Genomic DNA, 27,462 nt, shown 5'->3' with positions numbered 1-27,462 from the left:
CAGCTCTGTATGCAACTGTGCCTTACAGTATCTTAGCTACAGCTTGAGCTTTTTAATCACATTAATGTAACAGACAAGCAATCTGCAGTAGTTTTTGAGCTACATCATCAACCCTGCTATGCGTAAAGCATCTGATAGGAGGCAATTCAACAGAGGAGGGAGTGAGGGATTCTGCTTCCAGTACTGACCTTGTGCTGTAAAGGAACACACTGCTCTGTGTTCTTTCTTTATGTGACTGTGTCATGCTCTGATGCTTAAGACAGGAATGCATCAGATCACTAGTGTTGTAATACAACCAAATAAAAACTCAATTCAGGAAAGTCTGATTTATACAAGACCAGGACAACTAATTCCCCCTTTTCTTAATGTGCTTTCTTATGAATTTGACTCTTTGGATGCCCCTTTTTCCCACCTATCCTATCCTTTTCCATCACTCTCCTGCCTGCACTTGACGTGTCATCAAAGTAGATTTGGCATCTCCTAAAGAGATCCATCTCTGCTAGTCAGTCAATGACCAAAGAGATTATTTTTCACTAAAATATCATCCCAAATAATAAAAAGAGGCCCATTTTTTTGATTCAGTTTAAATAGAACAGTTCAAAACATACAAAGAAGAGATTAGGGATACAGGGGATCAAACTAAAACATCACTTTAGACAAAGTAAGAGAAGGAGCTTCTTTCCATAATCAGCAACAAACTGCTAGAACTTTCTGACACAGAAGACTGTGGAGGGAGGAGCCATCAGCAGGTTCAAAAGGGACTCCATATGCTGGGAAAAATGAGAGAAAGGAACAGGGGCCAGCTCATGTGCCAGTGGGAGAAAAGTAAGGACAGCCATCCTTAGTACAGCATTGATGTTTCCATGACATTATTTTATTAGAGGGTCAGGGTACATACACAGTAATGAAAGTGAAAAGAAAACTAAGCCAACAAGTTTACTATCTGACTTGCTAGAGGAGTTTCCATGTCCAGCTGTACCCCAGGGCTATCCTTATAGCTGAATTAATAAGGACATAGGAGCAAACCCAACCCAGAAGACTAGAAATGCATGTACTGACTTAGAGGTCAGGACAAGTCCTCACTCAAAGCCATACTTACCTCAGAGAGATCTCCTTCAAACAGCTTAACACAACTAGAAACCCAGCTAGCAGCTAAGGACTGTGAAAAATCATGGGCCTAGCACTCCAGCTTGCTTCCTCTCTGGTCCTGGTTAGCTACAAGTATAGGACTGCTTAAGAAACCCACTCCTGGAATGAAGTCTGAAAGCAAAGGCAAAGGCATTCCCCCTACAGAGAGGGTTCCATTTGTTTCTACAGTGCTCTACAGAGACAGAATTCTGTGTACAATTGTGACAGAAGAAGGGTAAAAAACAATTTATATGCTGAGGTAACAGGGCATACCCCCATATACAAATACATACACCAGAACTTCACATCCTAGTGCAGTTATTTTCAGCCTGTGGAAAACAACAAGTACCCAGGAATCCATGAGCCACTTCTATAAGAAGTAACTTCATTGATATGGTACAACCTTCCATATGCATGACTTTTTTTAAGGAATCTACACTACCACTATACAGCTTTTCAGGGCCTTCAAATACCTCTACATAGAAACAACAGTAATCACTAACATCTGTTCACCCAGGAAATATCAATGTGAAGATCTGATGGGCAAGAAGGACAAATGAATGACTTATGAATGGTGCTAAGATGTCTGTCGGAGAGGAGGATGAATTATTTGTCTTCAGGAAAAACCATCATTCACAGTCAAATTAGCCAGGCATCTCCTGTTAAAACATCTTGCTAATTTCAAATAGTGACTTTAAATGTTAACTTCTAGGCTATCAACAGATTCAGAAGTATTCATTTGTGTTAATTATTTTAGTTACTTAGTTCTTTTCTGATCATTCACTGGCAGATGAACAAGTACCATTTTTCAAAAAACTTCAATTGTCAAGTAATTATTTAGCTTGAAGCGCCAGTGAATTAATTCGTAAAGAGTGCTGAAGGAGTTAACCTTGAGTAATTTTCAGTAAAATATTACTGCAGAGGCTGAAGATTTAAGTTCTCCATTTTGGTTTTTTTTCTTCCCTCACAGCATCCTAAATAGAAGAAGCTCAAAGGGAAAAAAACCCCACCAAATCCAAAACATGGGGAAAAAAACCCCCATAACAACACCAAATCCAAAACATACAATTATTTACTTCATAGCTTTACGTACCCAGGAAATAACTCATTGCAGTGCAACTAGCCAAAACAGTGTTAATTGACCTCTCAAAGATTTGTTCCCTCAGCCCAAGAAAATGCTGAACTGTTTCCTCAGTAACCTTTTGTCACTTCTCTTGGCTAAGCTGAGGGTACGCGATCTTCCCTGGAACGAAACGTAAGCAGTACAGACCTGAAGCACTCTGCAGAGAAGTGACCTTTCCACTAAAAGGCAGATATCTGTTCAAAGTTGTTCATTTTGTGGAATAGAGACAAAAAGAAATGGCAACGGATAGACTCAGTTTACATTAGCGAAACAGAAATATTACCTGCTCCTTATTCTGGTGTTACAAGATCAATATAGGTTTTGACTACATAGAAAAAGTCTGAAATTATCTCTCTCCCACAGCTGGTATGAGTACAGGTTTTCATGGGACTTTGGGAGTGGGTGAGGGTGTTGACTTTTTCAAACACCTGCAGTTATGAAAAGTCTCCCCTCTTGACAAAGCCTGCTCTCCTGAAGCTTGATATTTCTACCTTGCTCTTCCCAAGATTGTCAAAATCGGATTTGAACATGTTGTGACACAATCAACCATTTCAAGCATCTCCTTTCCATTTGAATTTTATTTTTAGAATCTTCCATACTCTTTCAAAGCACACGTACCCAAAGTAATTCTTTGACATGAAGTAAAAAAAAAACTAAGAGGAAAACCTGAAGTGTTTCATGAACTCCAGAACGCAAGCAAGCTTAGGACATGTCTCTTGTATAAAATGACTGCTGCTTCCATTGCATTACAAGCAAACAGACCTGGCTGCACATGTCCATTCACCACACAAACCTGAAGCTTTCTACCTCAGTAAGTAACTCTGAACTTCAACTGAGGCTCTCAAAGAAATAAGGTCCTAAAGCACAGTAGCCCAGAATGCTCACAGTTGGTGTTTCTTGGGGACCTTGGGCAATTCACTCACAGCTGGCCCTGCCTTGAGTAAAGAAAATTCAGAACATCCTGACTCCAGGGGGCCCTTCCAATCGGTATCACACTATGAGTAAACATTTGTGTGCTATCATGGAAAGCGTTTTCTTTTACCAGTCACCAGTGTTTGTTTCTGGATGGAGAGGTGTTTCTGAACTACTCTGCAATATTTTTTGGCTGCAACGTGAATCTGTGTGAAACACAGAAAGTACTTGATAAGGTCCTTTTACAATTCCTGCAAGAGGTGTTTTTATGTAGTGTCTTAACTATTAACTGTTTATTAACTTACTTGAGTCTTGATATCCCTTTTATTTAAATTCTGTTCACGAAAATTGTGGTATCTGAGATCCCTATTCTAATAGGCAACACTCCCAGAGAAGATCCCTGCATCTTATAATATCATATAAGCCATCTTATTCCAGTAACTCCAGTCAATTTCAGACAATGTATGCTGGTGAGAATCTGGTTCATCCCTGTTTGAAATCAGAAAGGGAAGGTGTTCTAATTTACAGTCCCTCTGGATCCAGTATTAGCTGTTCTGTCCAAATGCACTTCTTGTGAAAGATCAGAGACCTTTATCACAAAGCATTAAGAGCTATAAAAATTGTCCATACAACGAAACTGATCTTTTCTAAAAAAAAAAAACCAAAAAACAACTGAGAACATGAGAAAGTAGATGAGGGCGAGATGACAGAAGGGAACAAAATGAGCATCTGCACCAGATAAAGCAGCAATGTAATATCAAAAAAGCATTTAAGAGATGTCTCCCTTTATGCACAAAGAACTAGCCTCTGAATACTAAGCAACACCTACAAAAAATAATCCACAACCTACTAAATGGAGATTATTACAAATAAATTAATCAAAAACCATATGAAGCTAGTATGGCATAAGAACAGCGATGTAACAGTTATAAAAGTAATGCAAACTGCAGAAAAATGAGAAAATACTCCAGGTTTAATCAGAAAATCAGGTAAGAAGGTATAAGTGAAAGAAATAAGGAGGAAAAACTGCCTGCTGCTGGTGTGCGCTGCATGAATATTCCCATCTGTCAACAGGCCATCAAAAAGCAAATTGGCAGTAAGTCATAGCTCACCATTTGCTATTTATATCCTGGCAGTGCAATTTCTATCAGTCAAAGCCTCCTTTTTGGGGATGGGGGTAAGAAAGGGAGATACTCTAATCTATTGCTACTGCTGTTTGTATTTGCTGATTTACCTGGCGCTTGATGTGTGCCTCACGCAGCACTTTTTATTCAAAAATTGACGTATTTATTCAAGAATTATTTTAACACACTAGCCTTATTCAAATACATACAAAGGCTTTGGCAGGAATTTTCAACCAAGCATTTAATGTGATTTATGCATTGGTGTGTAAAAGGCAACATTTAATTCGGTGGGCATAGTGTAATCACAGCCTTATAAAGGTACCTTGCTGGAGCAGAGGAGACAACTTTACAGGTAAGCAGCCTATTAAGAAGTCCTCCTGAAGGCTTTTAGACCTTTCAACTGGTGGATCCCCTTTTGATTGTACCAAGATCAGGTGAAGACATACTGCTTTCATCACTTCACCCTGGTTGTAGCTTTTTGGGGTTTTCAGTTTTGTTTGGTTTTGGTTTAGTTTAAACTGATCAAATTTCACTTTTAAACCACAAATTCGAGTAGTTCAAATTTGGATAGATCATTCCACTTGCAGAGTTTGAGTACAGATGAGAATTTGATTAAGCCATTGCAGAAAGCATCCCTGGTTCTGCAGTGCAAGACAGAGTCTTTAAAGTGATGAATGCTTGCTCAACCCAGCATGTGATCTGCTACACAACTTGCCCTGAGGAAGGGCATCATCATCATCAGAATTAAGCTGGCTGAAGATCTAGGAGATACATCTATGACCCCTGCAGCTTTCCACACTGCTATCACCTGTTTGTTTAGAGAATATAAATAGCAAGGAATTGAACCAGGAGCTGCAAAGGAGCTGTGTGGAGGCAGAGAGGACAAGCAGGATAACCAATATGAGGTGGCATGTTCTAGTGCCAAGGAAGGAAGTAACAACAGATACCATGGACATGCTAAAATAAGAACCAATACAAAGTCATATTCTTAAGCATTTAAGGGTTGGACTTCCTAACATTTATTCTTCCATCTTCAGCTCTGTACTTCCACCACAGCTTCACCCAAGTCTGAGCCACTGCTAACATGGCCTTGTCCTTTCCCTCTATTGTACACACAACTGCAGCAGCATCTATCTTGTTCTACAAGTGCCTTAAAGGAGGGTGTAAGGAGGTGGGTGCTGGCCTCTTCTCTCAAGTGAACAATGATTGGACCAGAAGAAAAGGCCTGAAGTTGCACCCAGGGAAGTTTAGACTAGATTTGAGGAATTTCTTTAGAATTTCTTTACAGAGAGAGTAGTTAGGCACTGGAATGGGCTGCCCAGGGAATTGGTGGAATCACCATCCCTAGAAGTATTTAAAAAACATGTATATGAAGAACCACTTCATGACATGCTCTAGTGGGTGATACAGATACTGGATAAATATATATTTTATTTGAGGGGGTGGAGAGGTGAGGGAGAGGGTGTTTACAGTTGGACACAGTGATCTTAGAGGTCTTTCCCAACTGTGAAAATTCTGTGATTCCATCCAATTTTGTGGCAAGCTCATGGTTGTAACTAAACTGGTGAAAAAAAGGAAGCTTTTTGTACAGGGTTGCCCTTGGGGGCTGCCTTACCACAGTCAGACAAGCATCCCTGCCAGTGCAGCAGAGCAGATGGAAACACCACCTCCAGTAGCTGCTAAGGCTGTGGCTTCACTGGTTCCACCAGCTGAGCAATAGATATCATGCAGAAGCAGGGAGGAAGACAGGGCTTGTAGCAAACTTAAGGTTTGAGGAAAAGAAGAGCACAGATGGTGAACTCTGACAAACATACAGAGAAGAATCCCAGTGCAAAAAGACAAAAATTAACATCCCAAACTAAAAGGCAAAGCAAGGTTGGATGCAGAGCAAGGAACCCATAGTGGGCAAATAAACCTGGAGAGAGGCATTGCAACAGGCTGTCAAAAATTGCTGACATATAATGATAATCAACTGAGAATTAAGTGAAAGGGAAATGAATAGAAAATTTATAAAATTCTACTATTCTTTTATCCTGTACTGCTTAAGCCTTTGTTTATACAACTGGCTTTCCATTCTGTTCGACATAATGGCAGAAAGCAACTGCACAGGGATTCTACAATAAAGGCTCCTTCATCTCTCAAACACTTGAAAGAATAAGTTACAGAGAGATTTTACTTGCAATTTCAGTTACTGAAATTCACAGTGCTCTTAACTGGCCATTCATCATACTGAGTGATACAATAATGTAAGAACAGTGATTCTGAGCCACAGTTTTTTTGTCTTTTGGTCAGTGCAGGACTGTAAGCCGGGTGTGCTTTGAAATGCCTTAAGTCTACCATGAGACTATGCTCTTGGCAAAGAATCACACTTAAGCTGCATTTCTTTAGCTTTGAACTACACACACTTATTTAATTCCAGAGGAGGAAAAAGGCAGCTATTTTTTCCCAGAAATTTATCCTGCTCATTTCTTATGTCCCTCCAGAGCATATGGCCAGAAGTAAAGACAACTGGGTTTTCATACAGAGCTTAAGGAAAGGAACCTAAGCTTGACCACCTTGTGCTGACAAAGAATGGGCTTAAGTAAATCATGGCATGCATGTGCACCAATGCAGCACAGCACCAGCAGCTCCTCCACAGCAGGCTTTATTTTGCAGCTTCTCTGTAACAACTGGAATGGAGATAATAAGCACTATGGCAGGTATAATTCACTCATTTCTGCTCATCAGAGCTAGACAGCAGTGCTGGCCAGCTATCAGGTGCAGGGAAGACTCATGGATCACTTTGCTATGGTTAGGTACTAAAAGGAAACAAAGGAATTTCCGTGGAGCAAGTTAGGTGCCTCAATGATAAATGGGGTCTTAGATACTGTCCTATGCTCTACTTTCAGGGATATACAAGCACCTCCAGAGAGCAATCAATCTCATCTTAAAATACATGTTTGAGACAGGCATGCTGAACAGCCTGTTGAAGGTACCGTGTCTTCACACTAACTGTGAGGGTAAGAGTGAGGAGCTGACACTTTGACATCTGGTTCTAAAATCTTGAAAGCCAGACGAGATGAAGCTCAGTCTCAGAGGGAACACACAACGTGTGTGTTTTCTGCCTTTTCTTCCTCTGACCAAAGGCAGAACATCCCTCCCATCACCTCTGAAACAGGAATACGCAGTCCTAGGAGAACAAGCCTCCACTTTGGCCACTACTTACCCACTCACCCATACGTGCACACTTTAAAGAAGAGAGATGGCAAACACCTCCCACTGCTGCACCCCCAAACTGGGTGGGGAGGGAGCCCATGTTTCCCTCCCCTCAGAGCATTATCCAGCCTCACCAGTACTGTGCAAACCAACCTACAGGCACAGACATGGTTACCAAAATCAACAGCATGATTTCAGGGACCCCTTCTGTCAGGGCAGCAGTGTTCAGAAATGCTCATGTGCTGCCTCTTCATTCACAGCTGCCTTTCTCTGTGCCAGCTCTGTCCTCCACGTTGTGCCAGCTTGGCATGGCTTGATGAGTCAGCTGAACTGAGAGAGGTGAAAAGCCACTACTTCAGATGTCTTCCCTGATTACAAGTTAGGCTAATTCATTCAAGTAAATTACATTCATTTCCCAGTTATCTTCAAATACATCAATCCAGTCTGAAAACGGACTGGAGCTGTTGGCACTTCAGAATTTATTTGCACTTCCTCCAGTTCATTCTACAGAACAAAGAAATCAGCAGTTCAAATAGCCTGATACCTCAGGTTACAGAAGTTTGCTTATAGATTATCCTCTCTTCCCTTTTGAAAAGCACATAAATTATTAATACAAGTCACTAAAATTCTCTGTCTTTCAACAAGGACATTCTAGTCATCTGTCAACAAAAATCACAATTTATGGGTATCCACTAATAATCTACTGAGAAAAATGCAAATTATGTGTTTCAGAATTATAGGGAAAAATGCTTTTCTTCTTGTAGTATCAGAAGATCCAGCAGGGTTCCTGCTGGACAATTAGTGAATGTTTAAATGCTTGATATTAATTGGAAACAGTCTGACAGTGATGGCCAAATAATTTCAAGCATGAGGAGAAAAGAAAGTCTCAGACTGATGAATAACTGACATTTGACCTGCTGTTCACTTCCTAAGCTAGAAAAAAATGCAATTCATATTGAATTGAAGCTGGCGAAGAAAACATAAAATACTGTTTCATGTTTCTGTGTTGCCTGTCTAATGCTCTTTTTATAAAAGTTTTATTCACTGTTATAATATGCATATTGAGGAGAGGCATAAATATCTAGGACAAAGCAATTACCATAACCCATAAAAGTTGCAGAAAATAATTTAAACTTTTATAAAACTGTGGCTGAAATTTTGAATTTAATAGAGTAGCACAATCCTTGTGCCAATTTAAAGTATCAGGTATTAAGTGTCAAGACTTTCTAATATTAAGCTTTTTCTGGCATACTTTCACTAGCCTGAAGTTAGTGGGGAAACACATTATTGAAGGCATTTTCCCCTCAAAGGGAATATGAACCACCATTATATGGCTGAACGAAGAAAGAAAACCAGCCAAACAAAAAACCTCACCCAGAATGTTAGCCTTAAGACACAGAGCCTCAGCAGGATTACAAAGTCCTTCTCTCCCACACTTTGGGACTCAAAGCACAGAAATAATACATTCAAACTCCAGTGGAAGATAAGTAGTTGTAGACCAAGACCACTTGGTCTTTATTCTCTTTATTCTCACATGAACTAAAGATGAGGAAGCCTTTCTCTTCTGAGAGAAAAGCAAATCAAAATTAAATGTTTACAACCAATGTTTACTAAGGATTATACACTTACTCTGCTTCCTATTAAGAGACTCCTTATGCTTTAGAAACCAGGTGTTAATCCCTCAAAGCAGATGACATTTTCCAACCTTGCATACTTCACAAAGCTTGAACACATTCAGAGGGAAAGAAAGTTCACATAAGACACAAAACAGATGTTTAATAAACTTGAATAAACTGACAGGGCAAGTATGTTTTGGTGTTTCCAAAAGACAGCCACAAACAGGCAGCAATTACTTTCTTCCAGACACAATAAAGAAGACTTTGGTTTGGTTTTAATTAAAGAGACCGAATCCAAACCAAAACAAGAATCCTTACCTCCTGTGGTATACTTTGATCTCACCTTTTATGCCAATGGGAAAGAAACAACTCTGACCTTCTAGCTAGCACCAGTAGTATCACTCCAGTCACATCAGCCTCATTCACCCGCAGTAGAACAGGATGAGTGATAAGCATCACGGCACCCAGGGTTAAACCTGGTCTGAGTCACCAAATCATCCCAGGAGACTAAAATAATAATCAGTCTGGTCTTCAGCATTACCTAGAAAGGAACAACTCCTCCTGCTTGGAAGTAGTTTTAAAGCAGATTAAACTTCTAGCACTGAAACAATTAGAAAACTAAATTATATAAACAGTGGAAGCATTAACGGGTTTTCTTCCCCAGAAGAAGCAGATGCACCCATCAGCTATTTTCATTACTCCTTAAAAATGGTGTTTCTTTTTTACCTGAACTGGTTTGAATCTACAGGGGAGACTGTATTAAAACAAACATAGGACAATCTATAAATTCTACTATGGTTTTATGGAATCGATCACGTTCTCTTCCAGCTAACTTAGAAGTGAATGGTAGAAATAAACCCATAGCAAAATTAAACAGAAGTGTACACCTCCACAGCCTCCTGTGTAACACAACTTCTATTTGGCAGTGTTGGGCTTTGCAAGCCTTATGGTTGAAATGTCAGCCCACTTCTAAAAAAAATTATGTATTATATACATTTATTATATTTTATATTGGATATTTCAAAATACCCAATATATACATCTAATTTATGATTATCATTATGTGCACAAGGGTGAAAAAATGTTCTTCCTCCTTCACACTAGTAATTTTAGCTAAAGCTGCTGTCTTCTTAGCTAGCAGCAAAGGATTGTATTTGCTTATTCTATCATGGAGTCATAACTCAAACAAACACAGTAGCTGACATGGACTGCTATATTTTGGACCTCTCATTTTCAGTAAATAGAGCCAAACTGGAAATTGGGAAAAAAAAGCAAGAGACAAAAATCCACTCTACACTTGCATGTAACTCTCCCTTAAAGCTAACACCATGACCAACAGCTGCAAGCACTGAAGGATGATGAATTTACAACTCATGGCCTGATTTTTAGGCACTGAGCACCTACAACTACAGCTGAAGCCAGCTCTTGTCTGAGAGCTCACCAGAGACTCAAACTAAAGGCACAGAAATTCAGTAATCAAAAGCTGAGTAACTTAAAAGGGATAAAGATATTCTATATCGTTCATCTTCTCATAGCAGAACAGACAAAAACATAATTGACAAATTTCCTACTTTCCTTTTACATTAAAGGTAGTAAATATGTAGTAAAAGCAACATCTTTTTTATGAAAGCAGCAGTGTATCTCTCCCTTGTCTCCCCCTGGCACCTGCATTTGCTTGACAGGAGTCTTGCAACCAGCTAGCTGGAGATTAAAAAGTCCAAGATTATCTAGTATAACTTTCACTGGCTTTTTGAAAAATAGGAATGTTTGGTAATTTTGCAATGAAATACTGGTTTTTTTAACAGCAAAAGCTATGTAAGATTATTCTTATTACCCTTACTTTCCCAATATTGCATTTGCAAAGATTGATGAAAAGGCCTTCACTGTGGCTTCTGTTTTACAAGTGTCCATATACCTTCTGGGATCTTTTGTGACAAAAAAAATATAATTTACAAGCCCATATGAAGCCAGGTGGATCTCTCCTTCCTAATTTTTTTTTTTTTTTTTTTTTTGCCTTGTAAGAAGCTATTGCTATGAGACATGGTATGATTATATAGCACCAAAACACTAACACTGAAAAACTAACTTTCCTTTAGAAGGACAAAACTACACCACAGTTACTTCACTTTTAAACAGCCCAAAGAGCAGCAGCACTGGGGGTAGAGTGGAGTAGGTCACGTTTTTCTCCTGTTTCATTACATACAAAACAGAGAAATCTGAAGGCTTTTGCTCTAATAAAAACAAATCATCTACATATATGGGAGCCAGGGCATTGCATAAGTTAAAGGGTATTGAATCTTCCCTCCTGGAAGACAATTTAAAACAACACAAAAACAATTTAAGAAAAAAAACAACAAACCACACACCACAAAAATACCCCAAACACACAACAGCCCCGAAGCAAAACACAAACAATTCCAAGATAAACACCACAGGGATAAGATCTTTTTTCAGTTTTAGCTACTGGGGGAGATGGTGAATCTGTAACAAATTAAAATGTAGAAGAAACTGTAGGAGTAGCAGGGGAGGAGGGCTAGACAGAGGGATAATCCTACTACTTCACTTCTTCCCCCAAATTCACAAATTAACAGCACCAGTATCTCTTTTTAAACAAACTTTACAAGTAAATAATAAACTGGCACGACTTAAACCTCATACCATCCTACAAGACACATTAAAAACAACAGTAAAATTTGGCCCATTTGCTAACAGAGAAAAGATAATCCAGGAAAATTCCTGCAACTGTAGGAAACAAAACTTTGTCAGGTTTACACTTGTATCATATTTGGAAGGTAATTTTCATAACCATGGCAGCTAGAGCTTAGGAAAGAGTAGTTAGGTCATGAAAAAAGCCTTTAATTCTCCACTGAAAAGCAAGCCCACAGATGTGTTTAGGCATACATGTTAAACATCCTCTGCCCACAGCCATGCTTACTGCTCCTTAAATATTTTGTTGAAATGGTATCACTTTCTTTTTCTGTGCATACTGGCTATAAACAGCAAGCCTGTAAATGGGAGCATGGACTTTCCAACACAAATAAGCATCTCAACTTAGTTGTATTGACAGCTTTTTAGTTTAGTGAGATGGGACTAAAAAAATTAATGTCGTTTAAAGCAAACAAAACTTATTGCTCCATTTGACTATGCATACCTTCAAGTCAAAATGTTTTAGGAATTTGCTGTAATGGACTTAAAAATCTAAGCATCCTGCAAATTTCACCATAAGACTTTACTTTAAAACCAAGTGGGTTTTCCTTGAATGGAAATAGTTATAAAATAAAAGCCCAGAAAATAATCACATTATAGTGATCTGAGCAGAGAGTTGTTTAAATATCCAGCCCTTTCAGGTGTTGCTGAAGTAATGTTGAAGAAGTAATGTTGATGAAGTAATGAAGAAATAAAACCTAGGAGTAATGTTGATGTCTTCTAATATTGTAGGAAAAAAATACTATTTTTTCTGTAGAAAAAATACCAGAAGCAAAGCTGGCATTACACAGGTGCACTGCATCCACATGTTACTTATGTTTGCTTCTAAACAGTTCAATAAAAGGGACCTGATCTCAAAATGGTTCCTACTGTTTGTTTAACAGAATTATTAATGCATATAAATTGCATATAATTGAAGCACCTGTGGAGGGGGGGAAATAATGGTTGTCTCTGGGATAATGGGGATATTTGTACCACATAAGATAAGCAGCACAACTTTAATTAGAGCTTGATGATTTAAACTAGAACTACACTTTTGAACAGCGATGATTACCTAAAAAAAAAAAAAAAAATCTTTTTGCTTTGCATATTTGATAGACACTGTGAAGGGCACAAAAGCATAATGAGTTGCTAGAATACATGAGCATTTCAGTTGTTGACAGCTCAGTTTACACATACCTGCATGCCCAGAGAACTTTCTACTGCAACAAAATCTGAGACTGAACAGACAGCTGCAGTTGTACAAAAGCGTCAGGGAGCATACCCAAAAAAGCTGTGTGTGTAACAAACACAAACAAAACCTTATAAACAAAAAAATAATAGCTTATTTTTATGTGAGGACTTTCCTAATCAGAATTCCTTCTTCTTCAGTACAGGAATATTTTCTTCAGTGACCATAAGCACTTTCACAAAGAGCTCTATATGTAGATCTGTATATCTCACTGGTAACCCCTCACTTCACAGAAGGGAAAACCCAGCTAATGAAGGCATGGAAGTTACCATAGCTACATAAAATGCAAGTAACAAAGGAAGAAATTTGAACTCAGGTTTCCAGTTTCCTATTCACTGAACCCTGAGGACTTTGAAAAATATACATTCCAATACACTTTCATAACAGCAACACTGTTCAGCAATCTTACAAGTTAACTAGCTAAGTGTGGCGTGTTAAAACCATCAGCAGGAACTAAGAGCTAGATAGTGCAAGGCAGAATTTCTCTTTGCATCAAAACTAATTCAAACTAATTATTTTGCTCATACACAGATTCATTTCAGTGGAGCATACAGAAACCAGATGAGCTAGCTTTGCTTCTTTCCTTGTACTCAACCAGAGTGTGAGCACTTGGTGCCTGTAAGAGTGATACAAATTGGCAAAAACTACCCTAAGGACTCACAAAAAGAAAAGAAAATAAATCTGTACAGCTATATGGTTTACTGGATCAAGAACAAACCTGCACCAATGAAATTTGTTAACCATTTAGAAAGTACAGGAAACCACTGATGTAATATTTGAACTAAAAAAACCCAAACAAAACAAATAACCAACACACCAAGGACTTAAACCTCTTCTGAAGCTGTTCAAATAGAAGCACAATAATAACTTAAACTTACAGCTCACTGCATTGCTTCATGTTATTCTATTGCACCATCATCTATTTAATGGTCATGCAACAGCCATTCTGTCCACAACATGAACTCCTTAGCCAAAAAAAATAATCACAGTTGGAATAAAAAGAGAACTGGTGTGAAATGTTTCTAGGAAAGCCTGAATAATCTTCAGACACCCCAACCTCCACATCCTTACCGGAACATCAAAAGTTTCTTGTGTGTCATCCAGCATCTGAATTTTGATGGAGATGAGTTTGCCTGGAGGTGTCACAGGTGGTTTCTGTCCATGCTCCAAGGTACTGATCCCAGCATTTTCCTGAGCTCCTAACCGGGATCCTGCCGTTGGTCTCTGCTCTGTTTCACCCATGTTCAGAGAAACACGTTTCTTATATCTGATAAAAGAATAAAGGCAAAGAAGACCATATCACTTTTATTAATAAGAATTGGTGCACATAAGCATTATGTTATATATAGTAACAGCTAATAAACCATATGAATATTAACATGAAAGCCATTAAGTTTGGGGGTTTTTTCAATTAACATCTTTCATGAAGACAAAAAAACCAGGCAAAATTTCAAAATACACAGGCTAACCACTTGCTCGGAGTAAGACTGATCAGCTGGCTACAATGGGAAAATACTCCTTTTCTCCTGGAAAAGGAAACAAGACCACACTGGAAACAGAGCACAACAAAACCCAGAAAAGGGGGAAGATGGCGAGGAGAGGTGGGACAACCTCTTTCTTACCACCATCTCTCTCCTGGCCATACCAGTACTTCCCCCTATGGTCTTTCCAGCCTTCCCTGGACTTTTTCCAGCTGAAACCTTGCTTAAGGGTCTGCAAAGCAAAAATCGGGGTTCAAGATGACCCCGATTACCTGGCCTAAATATTTTGTTTCCTTTAGGGACCAGAGCTGCTCTAGAGCCTGGAGCTTGGCCTGATCCCACTGATATGCCAAGGAATATGAGGACATGCTACTGGGGAGTGCAGAAGAAGGCAGAGCAGGAATAGTGATTGGGAAAAAGAAGAGAAATCTGATTTCCCACAGAGCCCCATGAGCAGGAGAGGAACACCAAGGAACAGACCTTCCCTGCTATGCCAGGGGGAGGCTACACCTGCACCAGCCACTGAATGTGGGTGTCTGCTTTGTATCCATTGAAAGTAACCTGAGAAACTGGCTTGCTAATTCTCTTTCCATGCAGCTTTCACACCACATTACATGGCACAATCTGCTAAATAATGGTTCTATCCTAAAAAGGGAGCAGAGCCACAACAGTGTGGATTTTATATCAAGAGTGTGATTTTTCATGAGGTGGCACAATTTTGAAGCTTCTTTTTAAATTCAAGAACCATTAGTTTTACTAGTCAAATGTTATATGTAATACTAAAAATTTATTACACTTTTTTTGCCCCCTGCCTTTCTGACACCCTAGCTGGGACCCACTGCTACTCTTTAATCTTCCTTGGTAAATGCATGTCCATTCTACATTCCTTCTATATGCCAACCATTAAAAAGACACATACCACACTGAAAGAATGCAAATGTAACTTTTCACCTGAACTGGGGCACAAGATAGTACTGCAATCATTGTCTGGCTTTTACAGTCAGGTTACAAATATTGACAAGCCTATAGGAAAACCAGAAAGCATAAGATAGCCAATAGTGAATGCATCACCAGTATTTCAGCATATAGCATATATTATAAAGAACAGTGCCATGTAATAAGATACCAGTTCCCTCTGTAAAGACAGAATAAAACCAGCCCTGTCTTGAACAGTATATACAATTTACTACACTTCACCTTTCTGTGTCCTGACTAATTTATTCCCACAGATTTTCCACACAGCAAGAGGGTTGGACTAAAAATATTTAAAACAGTACTTTGATTAAAAAAAAAAAAACAAAAACCAAACCCCAACACAGTAGAAAGGATTGCTACAACCGCTGTATTACTATAGTAGTGTTTTGCTAGGCACAGACATTTAAAGTGGAGGAAGAAGAAATCTGTTCCTTCCATTAAATACTAAACATAGGAATGAATCCAGTCAGTTCAAGTCATACCATTAAATAAACAATGCAAGGAAATACTACCAAGCTTGAACCTTTCTATAAATGTTCCTCTGACTAGATGATCTAGTGGCCCACACACGTATTCAGACAGGCCAATAAACTTAGTGAAACAAGGAAAAAAGACCCAAGTTTAGGGGCCAAAAAAAAATCATGGGGGAAAGGTAGAAGCCAAACCATTCCATACATACAGCTGGCAGGATTCATTATTAATAGTTTGCAATATAGCAACTCTTGTTATATATATATATATAACAGGAATGGTGGGTTTTATATATATATATATGTGTTAGATATATATATGTATAGATATATCTATATAGATATAAAACAACACCATTCTATTACACACCCATCACACCCATTTCCCTTTGGAAGCAAAGATCTAAGAAGTAGTGGCTTCCCTGATCACATGCAGCTCTGCTTACAAAATTAAAAGCTTTCCTTTTCTAATCTGTCTGTATTATCTTAGTATTAGCATGCTGCACTGGACATTATTAAAGTTTTTTTCTGTATGACTCTAGCCTTCCCATAGTGCTGTCATAACATCAGCATATCTTTATTATGCCTTTCTGTAAGAAGACTCAAAAATTATTACAATTACCCTTTTTAAAATAATTCAGTGCATCAGTCAAGCTGCATACCTTTCTCTAAATCACTTTGATCTAGAAGACAGTGAAGTAAGGTCACAGATTGAAGCAGAAGAGTATTAAGCAAATACTGAGCTAACCTAGGGGGATTAGGATACTTAACATTTATCACGATGAAAAGAAGAATTGAGTTTGGACAGAGCATTTTAAAGACACTCTAGCAGAAAGATGAATTCAGGAGGGTATTAACAGAGAAGAAAAAGCAGTGTGCACCTGCCTGCAACACACACAGCTCTAAGCAAAATTTAAGTGGAGATAGGCAGCCAGTACAAAAGCAAAGAGATTGGCAAATAAAAAGGACTAATCCAAACTGTGGAAATTAAGTGTTTCTGCCTGTATCCCGGTTTGAGAAGACCAGGACAGTAAAACCCCACCTGGGACACCCCCAGCAGCTGCCAGACTGTGCTGAGGCAGATATAATGGGGAGCAGCTGAGCCTATGGGGAGGAGAGGATGGGTCAAGGTGACCCAAATGGACCAACCCCAGTATTCCTTCCCATGGTGCTCAGTACAAAATGGCTCCCAAGAAAGCCCAAGAAAGAGGTGGCTTCTCTGGTGGGGGTGCTGGCTGGGTTAAGGCCCATCTGCCCCTGCTCCTTGACTCCTCACTGGAGAAGAACACCATTCACTAGGAGAGGCCACCTCCTGCCTCCCCAGCTTGGCTGCTCTGAGACTGTTGCCAACTCCCCCTGAGACCCTGGGCTTGGGCAGCCCCATCTGCTGCCCAGTGCAGTGTGGGGCTTTTCTGTAATTACAAACTGAGAAGGTGAAGATCCATGTTTACATATGTTTATATACATCTGTAATTTGTTATTACTACCTCATTAAACCGACACAAGTTGGTTGGTTTTTTTCATCCAACCTTGAAGTCTCTCCCAGCAGGTCCAAGGAAGTGATTCTGCCCCTGTACTCAGCCCTGGTGAGGCCACACCTCGAGTACTGTGTCCAGTTCTGGGCCCCTCAGTTCAGGAAGATTGAGGTGCTGGAGCAGGTCCAGAGAAGAGCAAGGAGGCTGTGAAGGGATCCAGCACAAGTCCTGTGAGGAAGGGCTGAGGGAGCTGGGGCTGTTCAGCCTGGAGAAGAGGAGACTCAGGGGAGACCTCATCACTCTCTACAACTCCCTGAAAGGAGGGGGTAGCCAGAGGGGGGTTGGTCTCTTTTCCCAGGCAGCTCCCAGTAAGACAAGAGGGCATGGACTTAAGCTCTGCCAGGGGAGGTTTAGGTTGGATATTAGGAAGAAATTCTTTACAGAGAGGGTGATCAGGCATTGGAATGGGCTGCCCAGGGAGGGGGTGGATTCTGTGTCCCTGGAGGTTTTTAAGAAGAGAGTGGATGTGGCACTCAGTGCCATGGTCTGGTAACTGCAGTGGAAGTCGATCAAGGGTTGGACCTGATGATCTCAGAGGCCCTTTCCAACCCGGATGATTCTGTGATTCTGTGAACAGGGAGCATCTGTCACCTGGTTAATGTGTAAAGCCCTGACAGATTTATTGGCGTCCAGTGTCCAAAGCCAGCCTGTTCTTTTCTGACTGCTGATGAAACCCAGGGCCAACATCACATAATTTCCACTGCAGCTTCCCTGAGTGTCAGCAGCCTTCCCAGTGGTACTGTACCATCTGCAAAGATGAAGAGAGACTGCAGCAGTGAGATAACCTGTGCACAGGAGTAAGCCACCCGAGACAGCTGAGCTGCCCATGGAAAAGCCTTGGACTCTCCTTCTCCTTCCTTGCCTGTTGCCATGCACTCTCACCCCTCCTCAGAGCCTTCACTGAGCCAATGCACCTCACCAGCCCAAAAGAAAACAACTCGGTGCTAATTCTTCGCAAACTAACTCAGCTCTCAGCAAGCTGGCAAACCTCTGGCTGGGGTGAGCTAAGCCCAGCCAGCTGCTGGCAGGCCACCAGACTGACCCAAGTCATCTCACCTAACTCTACTTAAAAGACCTGGAAGGCCCAAAAAGTTACAACTGCCATGAGATAGATTAGTAAGCATTTTTTTTGTCTGAATCAATGTTAAGAATCCTTTTATATGGATATGAGGTGCTTAGCTGAAAAATTTAATTTCTGTATATACTTATGCAGTAGCTGTGCAAAGGCCAAGCTGTGGTTCATCACAACTCCATCTTAGTTCTCGCTGCTTGAAGCAGGGACATTTTACAGTGTTGGAAAGGTTCAAGCCAATTAAAATATTGCAAAATACTGAGGAAGAGACAAGCAACAAGACACTGTTAGAAACATGAGTAGAGCTGAAATAGATGCTCATCTTGATTTAACTACTTTACACTCCTCCAGGTCAGGTAGTGAGGTTTGGACATTCGATGCAAGAAGTTCCCAAAGGCTGAAGACTCCTGTTGTAGGAGCAGAATGTTACCAGGTATTTAGGCCTTTTCCATTCCTTTGGTTTTGCTTGAACACGTTTTCACAGCACAGTGCTCTCTCTTCTCCTTTTAAAGGTGGGGGAAGCCTGAGGCACAGTGGGGTGGAGTGATTGGCCTATAAAGTCACCCAGCACACCAGCTTCAGAGCTAAAGCTGCAGCCAACGCCTCTCTGATGCTGGCCCAACACTTTCTCCCAGATCATATGGCAATGAAACGTTTGAAAGAGATTTAGGTGATCAACATAATACCAGATGAGATGAATCAAACTGGCTCAATGGCTTATAAACAGAGAGGAAGAACTAGGAAGATACCAAAGGACTAGAAAGGAATAAATTCAGTCCAGATCTTCTAAAGGATAATGAATGTGAAGCAGCAAGGAGGAAGAGGGTCAAATGCAGGCAAACTGCTGACATGCTTTAAACTCTCAGCTTCTTGGAAAACTTTTGGAAAGCCTCAGCTGTGGAGGGGACTATAGGGAATACTGCTAGCTAACACTCCTGCCAAATACTCATCTTCAGTTCTAAGCACCTTCATCTTTGCAGAAAAACACATAACTTGACAAAGTGGAGTAACTTTAATGGATCATAATGAATAAGTTATAAGGAAAGACAGGATAACATGCACAGGTCACATATGGAGGGTTCAGAGTGAGGAGCTGTGGCAAATCTAACCATGAGGGTGAAGATGCCACCAAGGTCCAGTCCACTCCTGCACTAGACATGAATATTCCAAAGCAGGGGGAGCAGGAAATGTCTTCACATTAGCAGCCCCACTATTCAAGCTAATTTATCAACAAAGCACCCTTCTCATATGATATGGTGACCCTTCATATTTACTTCTCTCTCCCCATGGACAACAGCAAATTAGGAATGGCCCTGCCAAAAGCACATAACAGACCTGCACAACTCCAATAAGGGAAAATTCTATACCTCCGGCACAAATTGTCAGTAAAGCTCCACTTTCATTAATATACCAGAATTACCATAAGCATGAAATAGGAGAGCCAGTTTCTTGAACAAGGCAAGAGGACCAAGAGGACTGAAACCAAATTCAGTCTGACATGATAGGGAGTAGACAGAAGGCAAATACAGCTCAGAATTTTACATTATATGCAACATTATCCCAGATAATTTCTGGAAGTCTACGGCAAGTAGTAGAAAGTAAATATAGAGATTTAAAAATGTAAGCTATTAATCTAAATAAAACTAGTATGATTTCTTCTCTAAAAAACACAGTTTTGAAAGTTATGATAAATCAGTGCCAAAGAAAGAAACCATCCTCAACACTTGCCCAACAGAGCTCATGCAGGCCAGGCTCCTTATTTTCAAATCATACTAAATTAAGATAATGGATCAGCCCCATTCCAGGCAAACAATAACCAAATCTGTTTTTTGACTGAGAGTCACTAGGCACTAGGTGGGACAGATGCGTGGGAATACCTAGAAGTGACAGAGCACTAGAACAGGCTGCCCAGAGAGACTGTGGAGTCTCCTTCTCTGGAGACTTTCAAAACCCACCTGGATGCATGAACTGCCCTAAGTGATCCTGCTTTGGGAGGGGGGCCTAGATGACCTCTAGAGGTTGCCTTCCAACCTCTAACATTCTATGATTCTATGGCAGTTTTATTCTTTTCACAAATACAAAACAAACAGAATTTGTATGAGGAAGTCCACAGTGGAGAAGGGAAGATTTTTGGGCTTTTTTCAAGCTTTTAAGTCACCATTGTCTTCTGAGTCTTCAGCCATTCCTCATGGGAGAATATCAAGCATTTTTTATAAAATCTTCTCTTTAAAGTCTGATTTCCTTAAATCAAATCAAAACTCACGAACAAGTGCCTCACTTACATAACATTCATACTCCACATTATTCTGCACAGAATCTCATCCACCCTTGAAATTACATGAAGGTCATTACAAAGAAAAAGGCACAGCAGAAATCTGACAAATTCAGAAACTTTTAATTAGGCTAACGGACCAGCATTTTTGTGGAAGCAAAGAAATGTGACACCAAAAGCTCTTAAAAGAAAAATAGCTCAAGCTTCAAGGGCAGTAGTATAGACATAAGTGCTGGGTGTCTGCTTCTCTGCCTGCCCCCAGCAGACTGAACAGGGCTGCTCAGCCCCAAATGCAAACATTGCAAAGGAAGGTGGTTTCTTCTGCTGCCTGCCCTTTCTATGAACATCCACAATTTTGTAGAAGAAAGTACTATAGCAAGCCAGTCCTGAACCATTAGGCTGTCTTATGGGACTTAAAACAAAAACAAACCCCCATGCAAAAAATTACAATTGTAAATGATGGCTGTTTCAGGAAGTAGGAAGATTCTAGGTAAAGCATGGCCAAGAAGACAAATATTAGAAGTTCATGTCTGATGCCCTGAAGAGTCAGTGGAGAGCAGGATGGAGAGGGAGCTTCTAAACTGGCCTTAATTTCTAAACACAGATTTATTTTTATTCCTGTCATTAGTTTCTGTGGTATGGTCAGGTCAGATGGACAGACTCAGGTTTGCAGAGCAATCCAGTACACTTAGTTGTAACAGTTCACGTTACATACATCAAACTAGATGGAATATGAAACCAATGTCAAATTCAGGGATTTAAGTAATAACACATAGCTTTACAAACTCAAATATTCAGTACACCAGTAATGCAGCCTGCAATCCAGAATAATGAACACCTAAGTAAGAACAGGACAAAAAAAAAAAAAAAAAAAAAAAAACAAAAAACCCACACCTCTTGCAAGCCTATGTGTTCAGCATTCAGATTGCCAGCATTCATTACTGCTCCTACCTTTAGGGCCATTCAGCTTCCAACTGGAGCTCATTTATCTTCATTGCATTCAGGTCCTAATGCTGTTTGCAATTCTATGGCACTAGCAGCTGTCCCAGATTCCCAATGTTGTGCCAGATGTCAGCAAAGAGCAGTCCCAGCCCGCACAAATCTGATGTATGCTACTTTTCTTCCTCAACCACACACCTGTCAGTAGATCTAAGTAATAGATTTCTGTGTGCTTTTGCAATTGCCTTATTCCCTCAGGCATAAATGCAGATTGTTCTGTAAATTAAGCCAATCTAGTCACCAAGTGCTTCTTTAAACCCACAAAATTAAAATTGACAATATTGATAATTGTCAATACTAAACAAGATAGTAAATGTTGATTTGCTGTGTGCTTCATTTTCTGGACAACCTTGAATTAAAACCTTCTTTCAGATAAGGAATATTTCATTTTCTTCCCCACATCTTACACGAGCAAAGCCCTCACATACATGTAAAGTAAGCATTTACATAAGTGAGACCTTTATACATTGACCCTATCAAAGAAGGCCCTCAAAAAGTTCATCATGCAAGTTACTCTTGAGACTGGTTGTGATCATTTCCCAGCCTTGAGGGACATGTCTTCACTATTTATTCTTGAACCATAATCAACACCATTGACTTGCATCAGGGAAGCCAATATCCTATTCAAACCAGTGCAGCCAATTTTAAACATTTTTCTTTAGTTGTTAAATCAGCCAACTCAACAGCACTGTATAAACAGGTAATTCTGGCTATTTCTGGAAGGAAAATTAGTGTCTCATCCACTAAGCTGAGGGATGATCAGCTCCAACTGCTCAGTTAGTGACTCTTCCCAACAACTGTTTTTTCCTTTCAAATCCATAGTCTGAGCAAAGTGGGGAGCTCCTGGAGCCATCAATCCTTTAACAGCCCAGAGCTACTGCTACACAAATGCTTCATTTGTTACTAGACAAATGAAAATGTAAGTATTGACCACTTGCTTTTCATTTATTGTACCACCATTTAACTACCATGTATGTGTTTATAATTTCATGTACAAGCAGATTCAACCCAATGGATTTGGTTTGGTTTTTTTTTTGAAAACACTTTCCTGCCACTTTACTTTCTCAATTGAACACACCACATCTTTTCTATAAAATTTCTGCTTCATCTTGGGGCAAGAGAAGGATATTTCTTCTTTGCTATGAAACTCACAACCTTCTTTCCGAGATGTTTTTCAACCTGATGTCAAAAATGCCTTCATAAGAAACAATGCTTAGGAAGAAGTTGCAAGCTATTGGTATCATATACTCAATTTCATTGACACCCCTTTCATTTTGCATAAGCTGTTTGTGTCAATGCTGCCACTAAAACCTATAAAAAGTAAAACTTAACATGGTTGCAGAAGCCACAAAGTGCAATCAAAAAAATCCACAGGGGAAAAAAAAAATAGGAGTAAAAAGTGCATGAAATACATGTTGAAGTCACCCACCTAGTCCTTAATAGATGATAAAATGTGTTGTAGAAGCACACAGTACATACACATAATCAATTTACCATGACCTTAAAGCATTTTAAAGTTGAGATCTAAAAGCATCATCGTGTGGGCAAAAAGCTGCTTCACATTATGGACAGGACAACTGTGGAAGCTTTATTGCCACACAGCAAACACTAGGAAGATACAAAAAGATTTTTAAGAAAACCTCTCTCATTCTCACATTTCCAGCCAGCACAGATTTCCCTGATCAACTGGGTCATCACCTGAGCCCACAGTTTGTCATTGAAAAACACTGCCAAAGTCGGTAAGAACTTAAAGCAGTTTACTGGTTCAATCGTAGTACAAATCACTCCTGAAGCCATTAAAAGCATTTTCTAAAACCCTTTCATGCCATCACTCTGCATAAATAAAGCTGTTGCACCAGCTGGAGTGCTCTGGGCTCATTCACCCATACAACACCTCATGCGAAAGCCAAGCCGAATGTGCTTATAGTAGAAGAAAGTAATCTGATTTACTTCCAGATTTAACAGAATTCTGAAAGGGATCCAGCAACTCATGCCCAGCCTCAAGCATAACGTAGACGTTTTCCATGAAATAAAAACATGTCAAAAGAATAAATAACACACTAGATTAATACTACTGTTCAGCAGCTGGGGGAGAATCTGATACAGCCCCGGTTTTGAGGAATAAAACAGCTCAGGGGAAATACTATTTCTCTGAACCAAGTATGATTATATAGTAGAGGTATTTACACTGCCTAAATACAGGCTGGCTCCTGAGAGAGCTCTCAGGCACTAGGAGCTTAATTCAAGTGTTCTGTGCACCCCTGGAGGAGCTTCTTCCTTCCTTGAGCATGCAGGACTCTAGCAAAAGACCAAAATGCAGTGGTCAGCATGCCAAGACCCCTTTATCTCTCCTTTTGGCAGAGATTGGTTATGATTTGTTGAGTTGATGGTGTGTTACATTAATATGGAGCAGAAGCTCATGAGCTTGCCACCACACATGCTGGGGTACTCTTTTGGCCCAGTGGCTCAAAACCGCAGAGGATACCACCATCAATGTTCAGCACTCTGCACCCTGGGAAAGTGCCTATCTAAACACATAAAATTGAAGTTGTAATGGCCTTGCCTAGTTTCCTTTTTGCCCAAAGATTGTGATCAGACTCCCACAAAATTATTACATAGGGCTTCTACCAGGAAAAACATATTTATGGTCACAGTCGTATGTTCAGTATACAACCCACTAAAAAAAAATTTAAAAATAAAAAAATTCCTGCAGGCTTTAAATATTTAAAATTCTGCTCCCAAAAGAGGCGTTTTATCAAGCAGCTTTACCAGCTTATATAAGAGAATATACATTGATATATTTTTTAATTAAGTCTTCCATCGGAAGCCTTTATTACACTTGGACAAGGAAATACCACACTTGCTAATGACACAGTTTCCAGTAAGAAATGCTTGCACCATCAAGAAAAAGATTGCTTTACGTAGTGCTGTTTAGAAACTAACTTGATAGATTCCTTGGCATTCTGGTAGAGCTATAATGGGTCGTAAGGCATATTTGTATAGAATTCAGATTCAAATACCTTAGCGATTTAAACTTTAAAACGTCTTTATTATTCCTTCAAAAATTATTTTAGAAATTATAGCAAAACTTTCAAACTTGCTTCGGTTTCTCTCTCATTTCTCTTTGTGCAAATACTTGAACTACTAAAAGATCCCTGGAGAAACTCTACCTTTGCTGAACAGCCCAGTCTAGACACTGTCTGCCCCTGTTTGTCTAATGACACCTCTCCTGCTCTTTCATGATACAGTACTTCTCTTTCTTTAGATAATTGACAACACTGCTTCTATTCTGTGAACCCCTATCAGAGACACTAGGAGACAGAGATACAGAAATACTGCTGCCACCAGTGAGTTCTCATTTTATGCCTGGCTAAAATATAAGCATTATATTAAGATAGACTAGGATTGGTTTTCATATAAGACAGAATTAGACCAAAAAAGCTCTAATAGCTGCTTCTGTGTGTCTAGAATAAACTCCTTTTCCCACCATAGCTTACTTTACCACGAAAACTGGCATAACTTCCTTCAAAGCAGAACACATTACCAGAGGGTGTAGAAGCTGTACCTAGAGAAGAGCCTGCCTGTTCAATGACCTCCATCATCCCTTCATCAACAAACCTGTTTCAGAGAAGATTACATCTGTTCTGTTACATTTAAAAACTAATTACTCACCTGTTCAGAACTGTGAAAAAGCATTATCTGTGGAATCTGTATTTTTTATTCTTGAAGAGGACAGTGGAAAGCATCAGTTCTCTTGTTTTGTTCTCTTCCTTGCAGAATCTGCAAGGAGAGGAAGCAGAAATACTGCCAAAGCAACCCACCAGTCTGCACCAACCTCAAAATATCATCGGAAGTAACACTCTGAAACAACTTTTACAACCTGAGCAGGACGGAGAGGCATAAGACTTCTTTAAAATTAACACATCAAGAAGTAGAAGCTGTCAGTGAAAGACGAACCAGAAGGAGGGACATGGTCAATAATACATTTCAAATCATAAAAAGTGAAAGCTGTCCTGGTAGATCCTCTCATTAAACAGAAAGCTGCCAACAAAGCAAAGCACACTGCTGTACCAGGCAATGGGGGAGATTGGGTATTAGATTGCCTTTCCACTGCAGAACATCTTATACTCCTCATATTCCTTTCTTGGCTCCTGAGTCTCAAGTAACTTTAGATTATGCTGAACATGGAAAGCAGCTTTTATACCCACATCCAACAGTAGTATACAGCACACTCAAGTCAGGCAAAGACCTCTGAAGAGTCAATAACCAGTTTTTCCCTGCCGAGCATGTTTGAACTTCACACACTTTCCCAATGGCAACCAAATGTCTCCCCACAGAGCGGACGATCACATGCCAGACTGGGAACAGAGGAGCCCAAGATGCCTTTCATTTCCATGGCTGCCCAAACTGGAGCAGGTCCAGGCCCTAGAGAAGAGAGGAACGAACCCATCTTTCCTGCATTAGGCCACGGAGGGGCTGCCAGCACCCAGGCAGTGAGGAAGCGGAAGGAGAGCTTCTGGAACTCAGCAGGGATGGGTGCCAGACTCCAGGGAGATGAAAGAGCAGACTAGGACACGGGCAGGAAACAGGAGGGGGAGAATGAAATGGGCAGTAAAGGGAGCCAGGGCTCCCAAGGGAGTGCACAAAATAAGGCAGGAAAAGGGAAAAAGACGACTGCATGCGAGAGAAAAGCTGGATGGAGGATGGGGGCGGTGGGGTGGCCAGGCAGAGTGTCTGGTCTGACAGTGATTCTGGAAATTACAATGATTCCAGAAACAGCAGGGGAAAGATAAGAGCATAAGAAGCCATGAACTGGATACATGCCCCAAAAAAGTGCAAAAGGATTCCCATTTGTTTCAGGCAAGACAAATGAGAGAGAGAAAAAAGTGCTGCTCAACAGCGGACTAGTAAGTCAATTTCTTTCCAGGCCCTGAACTGAACAGGCCCATCCTCCATGTGTGCAACAACACAGGGGCCTCCCCCATCTCACAGTGTGGAGTGGCACAGAGAGGCATGACACTCTGGGGCTGCTGCCATTCACATCTATCAGCCCTGTGCCAGAAATATCTAGTGAGGGTGTAAATTTTACAGCTGCTGTGGTGGCAGCTTTCATTTTCAAACAGAACCGATTTTCTTTCTTTTTTTTTCTTTGAGTAAGAGTCAATTGCACACCTCACAGGAAGAATGAAGAATCAGGAATTCTTTGCATTAAAGCATGCTATCAAACCACAAGTTACCCCCCCTTCCTGTTCTTGCACACCATAACCTTCATCAATCTCCCTTCCATGACCCTGCTGAAGACCACTCTGCCCCATTCACTGCACAGGGCAGCAGAGTCAGTTATGGGGAAGGCACTCAGGACTTACTCTTTTCCCCCCTGTTCTATCTTTAAGGCTTATCAATTACCTGTATTCTGCTGTTAAGACAGAATTAACAACTATCTTCCTGTGCTTTCTGTACAGCAGGCTGATTTACTCTCTCCAGATGCACTTTCAACTTCATGCTAACCTTGTGAAAGGATGTAGCAATACATTATCCTTCCTTCCTATATGGGGAATTACAGACAGAAAATCCAGGTCCTCAACAGACATAGATAGTGGCTCCACTGGGAGTTTAGAGTCTA

The 27,462-nt window shown here is 40.2% G+C and overlaps 1 protein-coding gene across 8 annotated transcripts in view; it reads right to left on the bottom strand.

Moving 5' to 3' along the window:
- The window catches only part of FARP1 (FERM, ARH/RhoGEF and pleckstrin domain protein 1), a 215,201-nt gene that overhangs the window by 155,654 nt on the left and 32,085 nt on the right, over positions 1-27,462 (bottom strand). For all 8 annotated transcript variants that reach the window (XR_011725476.1, XM_071742248.1, XM_071742275.1 and 5 more), the window contains exon 2: positions 14,107-14,302. Coding sequence is in view for 7 of the 8 variants with exons in the window: in XM_071742248.1 (XP_071598349.1) it covers positions 14,107-14,277 (171 nt within the window). In the remaining variant the exon portion in view is untranslated. The remainder of the gene's footprint in view (positions 1-14,106; positions 14,303-27,462) is intronic.

Source organism: Heliangelus exortis, chromosome 1 (genome assembly GCF_036169615.1).
Source record: "Heliangelus exortis chromosome 1, bHelExo1.hap1, whole genome shotgun sequence".
Lineage (NCBI taxonomy): Eukaryota > Metazoa > Chordata > Aves > Apodiformes > Trochilidae > Heliangelus > Heliangelus exortis.
The sequence above is the reverse complement of the archived record's forward strand: the minus strand, read 5'-3'. Positions and strand labels throughout refer to the sequence as shown.